The 17,020-nt window shown below is 31.3% G+C and overlaps 2 protein-coding genes across 2 annotated transcripts; both read right to left on the bottom strand.

Moving 5' to 3' along the window:
• Positions 1 to 699: 699 nt before the first annotated feature.
• On the bottom strand, positions 700 to 4,138 carry LOC25500117 (uncharacterized protein At1g28695). Its single transcript, XM_013588447.3, has 3 exons — positions 3,967 to 4,138; positions 3,366 to 3,767; positions 700 to 1,428 (listed from the first exon to the last, which is right to left on the bottom strand). The coding sequence occupies exons 1-3, from the start codon at positions 4,120 to 4,122 to the stop codon at positions 928 to 930; spliced, it is 1,059 nt and encodes a 352-aa protein (XP_013443901.3). The 5' UTR covers positions 4,123 to 4,138; the 3' UTR covers positions 700 to 927.
• Positions 4,139 to 5,281: 1,143 nt separating this feature from the next.
• LOC25500118 (uncharacterized protein At1g28695) lies at positions 5,282 to 7,709 on the bottom strand. Its single transcript, XM_024772291.1, has 2 exons — positions 7,332 to 7,709; positions 5,282 to 5,791 (listed from the first exon to the last, which is right to left on the bottom strand). The coding sequence occupies exons 1-2, from the start codon at positions 7,671 to 7,673 to the stop codon at positions 5,282 to 5,284; spliced, it is 852 nt and encodes a 283-aa protein (XP_024628059.1). The 5' UTR covers positions 7,674 to 7,709.
• Between the last annotated feature and the right edge of the window lie 9,311 nt (positions 7,710 to 17,020).

Here is a 17,020-nt window from a genome sequence, read left to right on the forward strand (position 1 = left end):
ATATATAGTAGTGCATCCTTTCTTGACGGGTCAAAGGTTTGGCCGTGGATAAGACAAATATTTTTTTTTTGGTTACGGAGAAAACAAATAAAGTAAGTTAACTAATCTATATCATATCATTAAATGCCTTGGTTTAAATAAATAGTATTTTGGAGTTGATAATAACTTAATAAGTACCTCAAAAAAAAAAAAAGTGTTAGGCATTAGGGTCGATATTAATCAGTCCCTCTAGCTCATATTATAAGAAGATAAGTTTAAAAACATTAAAACCAATAGATTTTGCTGCCCTCATTAAAAGTTGCAAGACAATTTCGGTGGGTTTGTTTGTTTTCTTAAAAAAATTACAAGACATTAAGAGTTAGTTTGTTGGCCAAAATAAGAGAGATATGATACAATAAGTTATCAATTATTTATATCATATCTTAATCCAATATTAGAATTGAGACAATATAAAATGACATGTTTATCATGATTTTTATCATGCCTGATGTCTCTCTAATTGAAATTAAAGTAAACCATTATTTCGTGTCTTGAGTTGTAAGATCCCAAATATACCAAATATCAAATTGTCCAAGTGAGTTTTATAGAATGGTTTAATTTTTCTACCATTGAAGCAAAATATGCCTAAGTTGCATAAGTGTGTAACATTGCAAGAGCCACTAAATAAGGCTTATGGTATCCCAAATATACCAAATATCATGACATTGGAACAAAGTGCTTCAATAATGCCAACCATAATGGTCCATTTGATGTTTTAGCTCATCGATAACTAAACTATCTTGAAATGTAAATTTAACCTATTTGCCTCACAAGCTCAAATGCCTATTTTAGATTAGAATACATAAAATAGAAATGCATATGTAAATATCATTATTCAACTAATAAACAATTATTAGTTGATGATTGACACATAGTTCTGTTAGGTCATCACCAAGACCTCAAACACCATTGGTGACTTGTCCAATTGATATTTATCGTAGAGTTAACCTCTAAGTCTAACCTCCTAAATTGCTTCCAATCATGAAGGACTGCCTTTAAATCAGCCACCTTTGCAGCTATGCTTCGACAACAATTGGCATGAACAGTGGTCACTTCCCTAAAGTCTTTACTATCTTGACAAAATCCACTAAAATAGAGAGTATCCAAGAACCTAACATTTAGTCCCAAATGTCCAATTATACCACCTCCAATGAGGTCAAGAAGCACATCTTGCTCCTTTTTTCCTGTGGAATTATCTTTCATTCCATTCCATATTTCAAACAAAGATATGGTCTTGTTATTCGACCTCGCAAAGTAAAATCCAGTATTTATTTGATGTTTTTCTGACCAAGGATCATTAAGGTATGAGTCTGTGCTGATTTGAAGATCTTCAGTCTCATTCTTGCTCAATTTTTTAAATGGATTTCTTAACCACATTACATCAGTGTCCTGCATGCATGCAGATTGCAGATTGAATGTGTGGTAATGAATTAGGAATATTAGAAAATGGAATGATGCAAGTAAAAATATATAAAATAAAATGAAAATTCAATTACGAGTGAGAGTAAATAATGGTTGTGTACTTTTGGCAAAAACACTAATGCAATATTTTATTTTATTTTTTATAAATAAATTAGCGTTCTTGAAATCTTAGAATTTGGTTTCTTCAAACATACAAATATTTGTCGTTGATTAAGGTCACAATTTTAAAAAATAAATACATAATAATATCCCATGATTTTCATCATTTGAATTTAAATAGAATTCAACCTCATCAACTAACCATCTGTAAAAAAGTAAAAATAAAAAGAACTCATCAACTAACCACCACAATTGACTTTCCTATTTTTTTCTTTAGAATAGCAAAATTTATTAATAACTAAGAGTGAAGTACAAGTATTAGCTTTCCAAATTTGGGCCTAACTCTCTTAAAAACTTCTCATGTATTTCAAAATGCAAACAGAGAACTCAACCACCTATAGCAACGTAATTTTGCTGTTCACACTTCATAAAAGGCTGAAAAGTAAAAGACTGAAATGCCCCGGCGGCAGTTAACTATCGAGGTTCCTTCAGCAGTTAACTGTCGATGCTCTTATAAGAACAGAACATACATTTGTTAAAAAAAAAAGAATAGAACATAAGAATTTCTAAAACTCCATTGGTTTTTTTTTTATTGAATTGTTAGATTATTTGGAATTTTTTTGACATATTTAGGTTTTGATTGATTTATTATATGTTGTTTAGAATATAATTGATTGAATTGTGTTAGAAATTGTTAGAAATTGTTAGGAATTTGTGGTAGAATTTTTTATCCGATGTTTGCATCGCGTAGAAATGTATGTCTCATAAACAAGGTGATGTTGCTCAATTAAAAAAAGAGGGTGAGTAGAAGAGAGCTTATGCCTGAATTTTGTATCTGGATCGCATCGGTGGTTAACTGCCGATGGATCCCAAGGCAGTTAACTACCATTGGTTCTTTACGCATCGGCAGTTAACTGCCGCTGGGATATTTCGGTCTTCTTGCGGTGTTTTTTCAACCCTAACACATGTGTGTCAGCAACAAATTTCATAGCAACAGCTGCAAAGGACCTTATTATCTAAAAATATTGAATTGAATTACGTGTTTTCCTATTTGCACTTATTTGAACCCCTTGTATTTGGAAAGATTAATCGTACAATATTTCTTCTTTGGTACATTCGTCAGAAATCTTAATTACTTCAACAAAATTTTAACATGAGAGGGGTGACACATATCACATGCTAAGGTACCCACCCAATATTTTGATTATTTTGAATCACTAGGAAATTATTCTAACTCGAATGCTCACTTAAATGCGAAGTTTTTTCCTCACTCAATTCGACTATGGTTTAATTGTTAATCTACACATAAGTATATCTAATTATGCTGAAGAGGCAAATATATTTCTTAATTAATTGATTATATTATATATTATATATATATATTCTTAGCTAAAACATATATAAATTATACTTGTCATGAATAATCTTTTGTTGCCTATGCATCTCTAGACTTACCTCAGCTGATCGATTAATCTAACAATCTAGATATAATACTTTCAACCACCAAGATAAATATTTTCAACCAATAGATTAATACACACAGACACTAATTTAGGCAATCCAAGTTTGTGTGTCGTGTCATGGAGTAAATATTTTTCATAAACAACTTTTTCACTATGGAGCATTAAAAACTAACAAGTAGTATTTGTAATTATGGCTAAGAATTAGAAATACACACACTTCATAAAATTCATGCATTTTTTCTTTCAAAAAAATAAAATGTAAGTGAAAAATTTAAATTACCATATAAAATTACAATGTCACAACAAAATTGTCTCATCCAAATTCACACTAAAGAAACTTACCGTAAAAATGAAGTTGTAGCCATGTTTTAGAACTTCCAGGAGGAAAGAAGTCCTTCTCCACATCATATTGATGAAATCTTGAGACATGTAGATTTTTTCACCTTCAAAATCAACACCATCTGTCTCCAATTTATAGCAATTCAACCTCAAAAATTGACATCGATCGTAGGCCGTTTGATCAACGGCTACAATAAGAAGATTATCAATCAAAGATCTTGTTCCTTCTCCAAGCCAAAAACTGCTTAAAAATAGATCAAACATAGTGATGGTATCACCATTTACATCTTGTTCTACATAAGCCTTATTTACCATAGCAATTATCACCGTTTTGTTATTTCTGATTGAAGCTTTGGCTAAAGCTTTGTCAAGACCATCTCCATATGATTCATTAACATAGGTGCTCTACATTAATAATAATAATAAAAAAAAAACAAATTATTGAAAATTTCAATCAAGCCATGGAGAAAATTAAACAATTAAACTTCATATGCAAAAATATAATATATCAACAAAAAATAATGATATATAGCTATACTTAATATGATCGATCATTATATATAAATTAAGGAAAAAAAATGTAATATTGGTGATTTGAAAGTACCATGTTTGATTGCTGCTGGCAGAGTGGTTCATTGTGAGATAGAAGTAATTGGGTGGAGAAAGATGAGAAAGACCAATGGTAAAGGAAAATAAAACCAATAAAGAGTAATGCTACCATTGCAAAACTCCCAAGGGTTTGCCTAAGATTATCCATCATTATTTTTTTCTTTACCTCTATGTTAGGATATTGTACAAATTAAATCAAGATTGAGGCTATGTATATATATATAGTAGTGCATGCTTTCTTGAGGAGTCAAAGGTTTGGCAGTGTATAGTTATAGCAAAGAAGAGAAAATTATTTTTCTTACGGCGTCGTTGCAGCGGAATGAAATAATCTAATCTAGATTATTTAGAGTTGATAATAGGCATTGTTATGTAAGTTTTTTTTTTGTTTGTTTTGAATAAGCTAAATTAGCACACTAAAATTAAAATCAGAAATAATCAAATTTAAGACTTTGAGGAAGAACAGTCTTCAAGGATCCAAATCATCATCGTCAGAACAATCTAAGCGGGTTTATGTAAGTATAACTTAGATGCTAACCGTAAAGATATTTGATACGTTGATGTTCAAATTTTGATTGCAATCTCCCACTTCACATTTCTAATCAACACATAATACATGTGAATTTTGTTACTGGACTGTTACGAACGTTATAGTATGCATGGTTAGGTCTATGGTCAATATTAATACCAATTATTATTAAAAGAAAACGGAAAACATATCAAAACTAATGAAAATATTTATTGTTATAACGTTTGAATATTATTTTTTTTAAATATACCCTCAATGAAAATTATGAGACATTAAATATCAACTAATAATTTTTTAAAAGAATAATGCATATTAGTCTCTATGAACTTAGTTCGATTAGGAGGGACGTTGTATTATATATGTAGGGACATAGTTTAGTTACAATTAATTGCACCTAATTCCAACATAAAGATAATTTAGTTACTCATAGTCATTGTAGCTTTTCATAAGAGATGATGGAGAGATGCATTTGCATCCACTTGATGAAGAATGAAGATCCAAGAAATCAAACGTGTTTCTATTTATATTTTTGAATATATTGTCAAATCTTTAAGCCATTTATATGCCTGCCAAGAAATTTCACTTTTATTCACTACAAATTAAATTCAGGTTTCCTCAAGTAGATTGTAAACCACCATATAAAATCAAACGTTTATCTTAGATATGGTACACAAAATGGATATGCATATGTAAATATCATTGACAAAAAAAAAAACTATATATATGTGATGAGTGATGAGTGATGACTAAACCATTGTTATATTACCTCTAAAAAAATCCATTATTATATTAGGTCATTATCCCAAGACTCTAAACACCACTCGTGAGTGTTCCAATAGACATTTACAGTAGAATTAACCCCTAACCTCCTAAATCTTTTCCAATCACGAAGGGTTTTCTTTAAATCAGCCACCTTGGCAGTGATGCTCCTACAACAATTGGCATGGACAGTGGTTACAGCCCTAAAATCTTTACTATCTTGGCAAAATCCACTAAAATAGAGGGTATCCAAGAACCTTGCCTTGATTCCCAAATCTCGAAATATACCACCTTTAATGAGGTCCTCAAGCACATCTTGCTCCTTTTTTTCTGTGAAATTATCTTTCATTCCATACCATGTCTCAAACAAAGATATGGTCTTGTTGTTTGATCTCACAAAGAAAAATCCAGTATTGACTCGATTTTTTTCTGACCAAGGATCACCAAAGTATTCGTCTGTGCTGATTTGAAAGTCTTCGGTCTCATCGTTGCTCAACTTTTCAAATGGATTTCTTAACCACATTACATCAGTGTCCTACAAAATTGAATCTGTGATGATGAATTAGGAATATTTGAAAATGGAATTATGCAAGTAAAATTATATAAACTCAAAAAGAAATTATTAGTGAGAGTAAATATTGATGTAGTCTCATAAGTCCTAGCTCAACTGGCAAAAATACCGAAATTGTTAGGCCGGACTTCATGATCGGGGTTCGAACCTCCATACCTCCACTTTACGTGTGTGAGTTACGATGGCTTTGCCATCTCTTCTATTTACCAAAAAAAATATATTGATGTATATCTTAGGCAAACACACTCTCGTGGTAAACTTAAATGATAAAGTTTTAGCAAACTTAAAGAGTTTTAGCAAACTTAAAAAGTTTTAGCAAATTAAACTTAAAAGATTAAAAATAATTTTAAGTAATGATGTAGCCTTTTCCAGCTAGTGGTGCACTCTCTAGGCTCACGACTACAACACTGTTTCACCCTAGTCGAAGTTGTCCATGAAGTCGACGTTGCTGCTGTATTCATTGTTTGTTCCATAGTTTTGTTCATGCTCATACTAGATTATATATGTAGTTGATGTGTTGTTGCGACTAGTTGTTTCTGGTGGCCTTCACGATGAAAGGGATCTAGGTTCGTTGTGAGTCGTTTCTCAAAACCCTCTTGGGGCTGTTGTAAGTAGTCGTTAGTGGGTTGTTCTTCCATCTAACTACTTTTTTACTTTAAAAGAAAATATTGATCTGATGTTGCAAGTTTGATATGGGTTTTCTCTAGTTATGCTTCGTCGTACTGAAGATGGGTTTGTCATGGAAGATGTCGGCGCCACTGTGTGTTGGTGGTGGTTGGTTTCTTGCCTTTTATCTCTAGTTCTTTCCATATGTTGAGATCTACAATTTTCAAGGTTTTTGGGGTTCCGGCGTTCTGCCACCACACTAGTGGTTTCGTGGTTGTTAAGATCCCATCATCGATGTGTTGTTTTGTTTTCGTCTTGGATCAAATGTCTTAAATCTAGCTCATTGCGGTTTTGGTTAGTTAGACTTAAAAAGGTTGTTAAGCTTGCTTTGGTTTATAAATCACCCGAAGTCGTTGGTTCGTGAATATGTCCATAGTTTGAATGAAGGTATAATTAGAAGAAAATGTTTTAAAAAAAATTGAGTACTCCCTTTAAATATAGGTATATAATATATATATAATATTATCAAAATATAGAGACTAAATTATTAAATATTAATTAAAATTATTCAAATAATCATCTAAATGAAAAATCAAAACGATATTTTTTTGAAAGATATGGTGACCGATTTTCCGTATTTGAAAAAATTATAAGGACCAATTTGATATTCAATGTTATAGAGTATGCATGAAATTTTAGATTCTTTGTTTTTAGGTGGTATTTGAAATTTCGTAAAATTAGCTTTGACAAACACTTCATAAAATCTATTAATTTCAAAGATTCACCAAATTTACCGATAAAACAATAGAATTTAAATTGAAAATTTTGATTTTTTTTTCTATAAAATTAAATAATCTCAAAGAAAAGTCTTGCAAACTCATTATCTAAATAAACTTACCGTAAAAATGAAGTTGTAGCCACGTTTTAGAATTTCCAAAAGGAAAAAAGTCCTTGTCCACATCATATTGATGAAATCTTGAGACATGTAAAGTTTTTCACCTCCAAAATCAACACCATCTGTCTCCAATTTATAACAATTCAACTTCAAAAATTGGCATCGATCGTAGGCCGTTTGATCAACGGCTACGATGAGAATATTATCAACCAAAGATCTTGTTCCTTCTCCAAGCCAAAAGCTGTTTAAAAATAGATCAAACATGGTGGTGGGATCACCCTTTACATCTTGTTCTACATAAGCTTTATTTACTACAGCAATAATTAATGTTTTGTTATTTCCCATTGAAGCTTTGGACAAAGCTGTTCCAAGAACATCTCGATATGTCTGCATTAATAATAAAGAAAAACAAATTATTGAATATTTTAATCAAGTCATAAAAAACAATTAAGTAATTCTTACATGAACAAACCAATTAAACTTCAAAATAAACTCAAGTAATAATATTAAAAATGTGGGCCAAATTCATGGAATACGTACATGGTTTTGAAGAAGAAGAAAAATAAACAAAAAATAGAAGATTTTTTTTTAACCATATAGGTGATTTGAACGTACCATGATTGATTGCTGGTGGTAGATTCGTTCATTGCGTGATAGAAGTAATTGGGAAGAAAAAGATGTGAAGAAACAATGGTAAAGGGAAATAAAACCACCAAAGAGCAATGCTAGCAATGCTACCATTGCAAAATACCCAATAGTTTTACTAGGATTACCCATCATTAATAATTTTTTCTCTACCTCTATGTTAGGATATTGCATTGTCGTTCATTGTGGGTTAGAAGTAATTGGGAGGAGAAAGATGAGAAGGAATGGTAAAGGAAAATAAAACCAACAAGGAGTAAAATGCTACCATTGCAAAAAAACCCAATTGTTTTCCTAGGGTTATCGATCATTAATGTGTTCTCTACCTCTATGTTAGGATATTGTACAAATTAAATCTACTGAGATCTTTCTATATTCTAAAATCTTCCTAAATATTTATAATCATTAATCTATTTATGATATATCTATATTATATATGCATTAGTACCATGTACAACTAGGAATTATTTTCTCTAAAAAAAAAATAAACTACAAATAGTTTTTCCCTAAAATAAAAAAATAAAAATTATGAATAATTTTAAATTTTTGGTGTTAACCGTCTGATTCTTAAGGGATGAACCCTAATAATTTAAAATTTAACCACGAGGCAAGAAAGTTGGAATTTCTCCCTAACAATTTGTCCTTGGATGAATAATTTTAAATTGACTGCTCTAAAGTAAAATCCTCCACTCTCAGCAATTTATTGCCACGAGACAAGACTATAAACACACAAACATTTACTTTCTTTATGATTTACTAGCGAAAAGACGGACACTCAATTGCCTGTCTTTCCGTTATTTTTATTGACACGAACAGTATAATAAAAAAAAATCTAAATTCATTTGTTTTAATGATACCAACAACATTCTTTATATAAAAAAGGCTAAAATATGGTTTTAGTCCCTGCAAATATGCCTCGTTTTGGTTTTAGTCTCTGGCAAAAAAAAAATTTGTTTTTGGTCCCTGCAAAATTTTTTGTTTTTGAAAATAGTCCCTGACCCCACTTTTGTGATGATTTGCATATGTGGCACATTATAACTGAACCAATTTTGTAGTTTTTGGTCCCTGCAAAAATTTTTGTTTTTAAAAAAGGTCCCTGCAAAATTATTTGTTTTTGAAAATAGTCCCTGGAGGGACTATTTTCAAAAACAAAAAAATTTACAGGGACCAAAAACAATTATTTTTTTACCAGGGACTAAAACCAAAACGAGCCATATTTGCAGGGACTAAAACCATATTTTAGCCTATAAAAAATGTTGTTTAAGGGTATAATTGGGATAATGAAAAAGTAAGTATATATAAACTCTAGTTTGTTACACTTTCTAAATGATAAAGGAAAAAACTGGTCATATATATACTCATATCATATCATGTTTGTTACATTTTTTTTAATATTTAAATTTTTTCTTATTTATTTATTACATGTATTATTTGTATTGAAAATTGAAGGCATTTTTAAAAAAAAAAAGTCAACCCAAAAAAGTTGAAAGTGATTCTTTTCTTTATATATAATATAAATATAAATGATCAAATGAACTAAATAATCAACATCAACATAACTACAAACAAAACACATTTCAGTTGTTATTGGAAAGAGCTAACTTTTGTCCTTAAGGGCACTTGCGAAATTGTGCATTTAACAGATTTAGGTGACAATTTTGTGGAGAAAAATCTGATTGTCATGAGATTGTTGTTAGTTTTCACAGTTATCACTTTTCTCATCATTAGAAAACCCGCCTATTCCTATAGTTAAAATCGTTGCTATGATTGTCATGCCTTGTGTGTCGTGTGTTTCATCGGTACTTATCATATCAAAGATAACTGCTATAATTGTTTTTATCATTTGGATTATTGTTTACTTGATTGCTCGCGCTGCAATGACTATTCATCAGCAACCTGCAACATATGTTAGTGATCGTGAAACGTTTAAGTTTGTCACTGACATCATATTTATGCACTCATTTTGTTTGTTGGTCTGAAGATAACAGATTATCGTGACAACTTAGTGGAGAAACATCTCTTTACTATGCTTAGATTTTCGTTAATTATTCTAGTTATCACTTTTCTCATCGTTATCATTCCAAGCCTATTACAAAACCCACCTGTGCTGTTTGTGTGCTTTTGGTGGCTCTGTTGTCTACACTCACTGCTGTAATTGTTTTCATGGTTTGGAGTATTGGTATATTCACTGTTGTTGTGCAGAGGTGGGATGATTTGGTTCATCAGATGAAAGCTCTATTGCCCTGCAGACATCTGCAGTCGTAATTGTAGTTGCAATGTGATTGTAGAGACCTCTATTGCCCTTGATGCTCGATTTTACAATTTAAAACCTACATTAGATTTGCAGCATATTAACATTCTATAATTCAGAAATGTTTATTAACAAAAATATTGAAATTAAGTTTCATTCTAATTTTTAATGTATCTCCATGGAAGGTCCATCAACTGAGGTCAGACCACAAGCAACAAATTTTGACATATATTTTCCTTCAGATGAGATATTGAGCCCTCTAACAAATTGAAGCAACTCATATCACACGATCATTACCTCAATAGAGTTCTTGAAGTTTTCAATCATTTCAAGAGATACTTGACATTCCCTACCAAGAGAAGTCTTTAAAGAAATTGATGCTAATTGAGTACATAAAAGGAAATAACTCATGAAATCAAGGAAAACCATTGGCATGTTCCTCCTATCCCTCAAATCATATATGGTAAAAGGACTTTGATAGGGTAGATTTTTCTCTTTAAAGACTTTATTTTTAGTGGAAGTTTTCAAAAATGAACTTGATAGGGTTTTCAATATTAGAACCATATGGCTTGAATTCACTTCAATTTTAATTTAAGTACCTTAGACTTGAAAAAAAGAATTGGGTTTTGAAAGAAAAAAGGCCCAAATTTTTTTGTCCAAAATAAACAAAAAAAATGTTTTTTTAATATAAACTCGATCGAGTTTACCCGAGTTTATCATGATTAACATGTGTTAACTTAGCCAAACTTGTCCAACATTCCGATTTCACCAAAAATCGAGTTTACCTCCGAGTTAACACGTTTTTGCCACTTAAAAACGTAAAATTGGACAAATTTACGATTTAACACTCGATTTGTGGAACATGAAAATGATGCTAAAAAACTTTTCTCAAGTAACCCAAGTTTTTTCTATTGTATTTTGTCCCATTAAGTTTCTTAACTTTCATTTTAATTCCTTAAGTTACAAAGTAATACACTTTGACCTTTCTATCACTTTTCCATTTGAGTCCCTAAAATGTTTTCTACACGACATTACATTTGAGTCGAATAATGTACTCCAATCCTAGAATGAAAATCCTACGTGTTTCGTGCTCTTTTTCCACATAATTGTGTTTAGGCCTTGGAACAAGCTAGAATATTCATGTTGGAGCACCATGACTATAACATATGCCATATTTAAATAGAATAAGTGAGCGGTTGTATTTGACCTCTATACCCAAACGCAGGGACGGCCCTAGGCATAGGTCGGGGGTACGACGGCCTAGGGCCCTAATTTTTTTTACGATAGGGGGCCCTTTTCTCATATTATGCCTAAAGCATGTAACACTCTAGGAACGACCCTGCACAAACAACATAAATATGGTGTTGAAATGTTGTTTTTTCAACTCGTCAGAGGTCGGAGACCAGTATGGAGATACCCGAAGCGAAGCCTATCAAGCTCAAACGAAAAAGCAACAACCTTCCCAGTCTCATTGTCACACTGGTTTAAGGGAAGCACACACCCCTTTAAGTGAAGCACAAACACCCCTTTCATGCATGATGGGTAGAAGGATCTAGAGAGGGTGTCCTTTGTGCATGCTGAGTCACCATTCTTTTCCGATAATTTTGAGAACATTCCCATGAGCTAGGCTGTTTGTACTAGGTACGTTCCTATACTTAGGGAGTACACTATACTCCCAAAATGACCATTATTATAGTCATACCCTGAAGTCAAGAAATAAAAAATAAAAAACCTAATTACGTCTACTGAAATATGAAGATAATCTTATTTTTTGGAAAGAAAAAAGAATATTAAGAAAATCTTGAATGAGTGATTTGACATAGAATAATTTGAACAAAGAAATCGACTTGTTGGAGTGAATTGGAAATTGAGATATGAGCAAATTGAAAGGTATATATGGTCGATCATACGAGACATATTAAAACATTGGTGCATTTATCCTTCAAAGTCTAAGCATGTCATTGTGCATTAGTAATAGAATAATCTCTAACATTTTTAATTCAAAAATAAAAAATTGTTACATGCGCAAGCCGTAAAACCAAGACACTGCATTGTAATATGTATATATTAAATGTTCATAGATTCCAACTCAACTCAGCAATTTCAATATTATTGAACCAAATATTTTTATTTGAGTTCGAATCCAAAACCTCATAGTAGTATGAGGTTCAACCCTTGTCTTCCCCATTTTTGTGAAGAAAATAGGAAAAAAGGTGTTAGAGCGATCAATTATTGCAAATATGTTAGCAATATACTCCTTTTTTAGTATATTGAGAATCAGGAACAAATAAGGCTATAGTTGGTAAGAATAGCAAACCTAAGAATACAATTATAATAAAAGATCCAATGACATATTAACTAACAACTACACTCAAAAACAAATTTAGATTCATTGTAGCTCAAAGATGATTATAAGCCAATAATTTATATGCATCTATGTAATGAGCTAAACGGACCCAATTCAAAGAGTGATCCAAGGGAGTAACAAATAAGCACACTATGAGAGGTCCACACAAGTTTTTAACAAAATTATTCGACTTTTTTGGACACTCATGGCTTTTGTTTATTTTGAGATAACATGTTTTGGTGACAACTTTGTATTGTTGTTAGTTTTCACTGTTATTACTTTTCTCATCGTTATTCTCACTACCATCTTACAATGCCCACATGTTGGTCTACTGAAATACTCCATCCGTCTTTATATTTAAGCACTTTTATTATAGGCAAATGGTGCTTACATACAAGGACGAAGGGAATATGTGATTATCTTGGTCATTGCATGTGCTATATGTGTTTTGTTCACACTTGTGTTACCACCTGTTACTTACCGTTGTATTTGTTTTTATCATTTGGGTTATTGCTCTCTCCGCAATGGCTATATTAAGCAAAATTAGTGAGATCAAGAAGACATTAAAAGAGATAAGAATAAATTATTTTCCTATACATATGACATAAAACAGTAGAATAAACAGTGTTCATATATTTTTGGCTATAATACATTGCTTTTTCTTACTCATCCGTTCATTTTGAAGTGTTTTTTTAGAAAATTAACACCGAATTAGGGAGGTGTATTTTTGCAAATTTTCTTCTTATTATACCTTCATTTTAATCTACAAATAACTTCCTATTTTTTTCCACACATTTTATCTTTTCAATAAATTTAATATGTTATCTTTCTTTCGTAACAAACAATTGTCAGATGTAACCAAAAAATAAACAAACAATTGTCGGTTATTAACTTTTTCTCCAACTAATTCTATTGTTTTGCGCTCTCTCCATAACAAACAATTGTAAATTATTTAAATATTGTGCAGATCTTTTTAATTATTTTAGATCAATATAAAAATTATTCCAACTTCACATTAATCAAAATTTTGTTTCAATTTGAAGAAAACAAGAAACAAGCTTTGATTAAAAAAAAAACTTTAGGTTTTCAAATAGATAGCATTAATCAGTTTTATTGAAAAAAATAAGAGTAATTGACAAAATGTATAATTGACAAATCGTACCCTTAAAATACCAAAAGACAGTTAAATTGGAATAAAAAAATTCACCTAAAAATACATTTAAAAAGGAATGGATATGGAGTATTATTTAATAGCAAATTGACCATGAAAACTAATAAATTAGTGATATTAGAAAGGATAATTAAGGTGATTATCAGTTTTATAAAGGTTATCCCTCAAAAAAATAAATTAAAAGAGATAATTATGAAAGTGCTAGAATACCATTTTTATAAATTGTTATATTGTTTTTTTTGAAGGAAAAAAAAAAAATTGTTATTAAGTAGATTGAGATATTTGGTGTTGCTGATAACTATGTGGAGAAAAATCTGATTGTTATGAGATTGTTGTTAGTTTTCACAGTTATCACTTTTCTCATCATTATTCTCACTAAACATCTTAGAATCTCCACCTCTTGATCTAGGGGAATATTTCCAAATTTTTATGCTTGCATGTATATGTGTTTTATTGATAGTTATCATATCACCTATTACTGCTTTAATTGTTTCTATCATTTGGATTATTGCTCTCTCTCCAATGGCTATATTTAAGCATGAACCTCCAACTTGTGTGAGTGGTCTCAAAAGGTTTAAACTTATCACTGGCATTATATTTATGCTCTTCTATGCACTCATCCTTTTTGTTGCTGGGGAGACAACAAATTTCTTTGGTGACAAAGTGGAGAAATATCCCTTTGCTATGAGTTCTGTGTTAGTTCTTATAGTTATCAAGTGTCTCATATTAGTAATTTCAGTCGTATTAGAAGACCCACCTCTTTGTCTTGTGCAAACTATGGTTTTGATGGTCATCTCATGTGTTAGTTCTTGGATGGTTGGGATATTCATAGTTGTTGTGCAAAGGTGGGAGAATTTGGTTCAACAGATGAAAGATATAAGGAATGTTGTGGCAAACAAGTTTTTTAGCCAATCAAGTTATGCTTCTTCAAGACCTTGAAGATATTCAAGTTTTAGTTTTCTAGTTTATGGCAGCAGTAATAGGATTATGTCTTTATATTAATTTCTAATTTCTTATATCAAATACAGTGAGTTTTACCTTTCAATATTTCTTTACTATCTTTCATCTTTGATATTAACAATTAGAGCTTGTGATGGCTTTATTTTTAGTGGTAATGTGACAAGTGCTAACGGATTCACTTAATTTAAATTTTTTAATTATAAAACTTGATTAGATTTAGTAGCGGAATTGGTTGATGCAAAGGGAAATTGGAATAATCAAATTCTAGATTGGCTGCCTAATGATATCAGAAAGAAGATTGACTCAATTCTGCCACCATGGTTGATAGCATAGTCACATAATTCGTAATTTGGGCTGCTACACGGTACCAGTATAGATACGGGTTTGTGGTATGCGACATGAGAAGAATTTGGTATGCCAGGGGGTATATAGCTAATGTACTCGTCGATTCATAGTACTAGTACTATCTAATTAAGTATACTAAGCTATCTAGACATTGCAAAAAAGTAGAAGAATTATATTAACCCGTTGCAAAAAAGTAGTATCACTTTTAGCTGGTTAGCCCGAAGGTCTTGACTCTAATGAAAATATTAATGTTAAGTGTGATAATAAATATTGTTTAAGAAATTTATTTAATTACTGATAGCCAATGGTGAGCTGAAGATAAAGTGTCTAAAATACCTCCGAATGAACTTGAGATCATTGAAGAATTGGACTTGAATTTTAATTTTGCTCAAGACTTGATGCTGAGCTTGATATGAGGATCAAACTATGAATCTATTCCTTTTAAGTGAGTGGTTGGGGATCATTAACAAAAAAACTTTCTAAGGGAATCAATGTTGGGGATCATTGAAGCTTGGACTTGAATTTTAGTTTTGCTCAAGACTTGATGATGAGCTTGATATGAATTAATTCATTCCTAAGTGAATGTGGTTGGAAAATGCTGACAACAAATCAATTAACATAAATTAAGAACATTAAACACTAGATATTCATTCCAAATGTTAAAACTAACTGTTTAAATAAGTAGTTAGTAAATGTTTGAGTCCATGTCCATCCTCTTAATAATTTCTGCTAATATGGACTCAGCATTTTCCTAGATAGAACAAAATCCCAAGGCAAGCCAACGATTAAAATTTCAACAAGTAATAAGAATCATTCACTTTGATTTCAATAGAGTCTTCTTCCCAAATAGAGTAAGTTCTGTCATATACAACAAATGCACTTGATAAATCATGACAGTGAAAGATTATGACTACTAGAGCTTGATAAATTGAGAGTTGATGGAATGGGGAGAAAGAAAACAATGAGATAGAATCTACGATAAATTCATTCGAAACATTTTAGACCTATCTTAGGTGGTTCAAGGTTATATCCATATCCACGTCGAGTACAAACAGGTCGCAAACATAGTGCAACATGTACTTTATTTACTTGTCTCTCAAATTTATTTTAGTTTAAGGTAGCACTCTAAATTTGCTTGAACCATTGGAATAATGTTCTAAAGTTATTATGATTCTCAATTTTATAATTTAAAACCTACATCAGAATTGCAGCATATTAACATTCTCTAACTCAGAAATGTTTATTCTATAGATATAGAGTAGGCCTAACAAAAAATATTGAAATTAAGTTTCATTCTAATTTTTAATGTATCTCCATGGAAGGTCCATCAACTGAGGTCAGGCCACAAGCAACAAATTTTGACGTATATTTTCCTTCAGATGAGATATTGAGCCCTAACAAATTGAATGAACTCAGATCAAATTCTTAAAAATGTATTCAAGTTTTAATTGAACATTTTAAATTAAGTGAATCTGAGACTAAATTTACAACAAAAAAAAGTTAATAACCGATCTTCTAACTGATAATAATAAAATTCAATTACCAAAGTTGTTGTCTTAAGAAGTTCAAATCAGAGAGAACTCAAAATTGAAGGTAAATAAAGGGGGGATAGGGGAAATGGTACTGAAATATCTCACTTGCCACCACCCAATGTTGGGAATTACCCAGGGTCTTCAATAGATGGGGCTGAGACATTGCCATATGCATTTCCACCATAACCTCCTCCCTTTGAACTACCACGGCCGCCACGTCCACCTGGGTTGTAGTACTTCTCTCCTTCAGCAGGCTTCAGAAACTCGTTAATGCTCAGGGCCTAACAATATCAAGTCCAATAAATGAAAACATATTAGTTATGCGAAAAGATGTATATGATCAAAGAAAATAAAGACATTGTTGCATAATCAATAACAAAAGCAAAACGACTGAATAAAGACAACGATGCCATAATCACTAACGAAAGCAAAAAGACTGCACCG

The sequence above is a fragment of the Medicago truncatula genome, chromosome 8, assembly GCF_003473485.1.
Source record: "Medicago truncatula cultivar Jemalong A17 chromosome 8, MtrunA17r5.0-ANR, whole genome shotgun sequence".
NCBI lineage: Eukaryota > Viridiplantae > Streptophyta > Magnoliopsida > Fabales > Fabaceae > Medicago > Medicago truncatula.

Excerpts from the sequence above, each read along its gene's own strand:
- LOC25500117 (XM_013588447.3), bottom strand. The coding sequence starts at position 4,122 with ATGATGGATAATCTTAGGCAAACCCTTGGGAGTTTTGCAATGGTAGCA. Across the intron at positions 3,768-3,966 it reads GCCAGCAGCAATCAAACATG|AGCACCTATGTTAATGAATC; the intron begins GTACTTTCAAAT and ends TTATTAATGTAG. Across the intron at positions 1,429-3,365 it reads GCTACAACTTCATTTTTACG|GACACTGATGTAATGTGGTT; the intron begins GTAAGTTTCTTT and ends GCATGCATGCAG.
- LOC25500118 (XM_024772291.1), bottom strand. The coding sequence starts at position 7,673 with ATGGGAAATAACAAAACATTAATTATTGCTGTAGTAAATAAAGCTTAT. Across the intron at positions 5,792-7,331 it reads GCTACAACTTCATTTTTACG|GACACTGATGTAATGTGGTT; the intron begins GTAAGTTTATTT and ends TCAATTTTGTAG.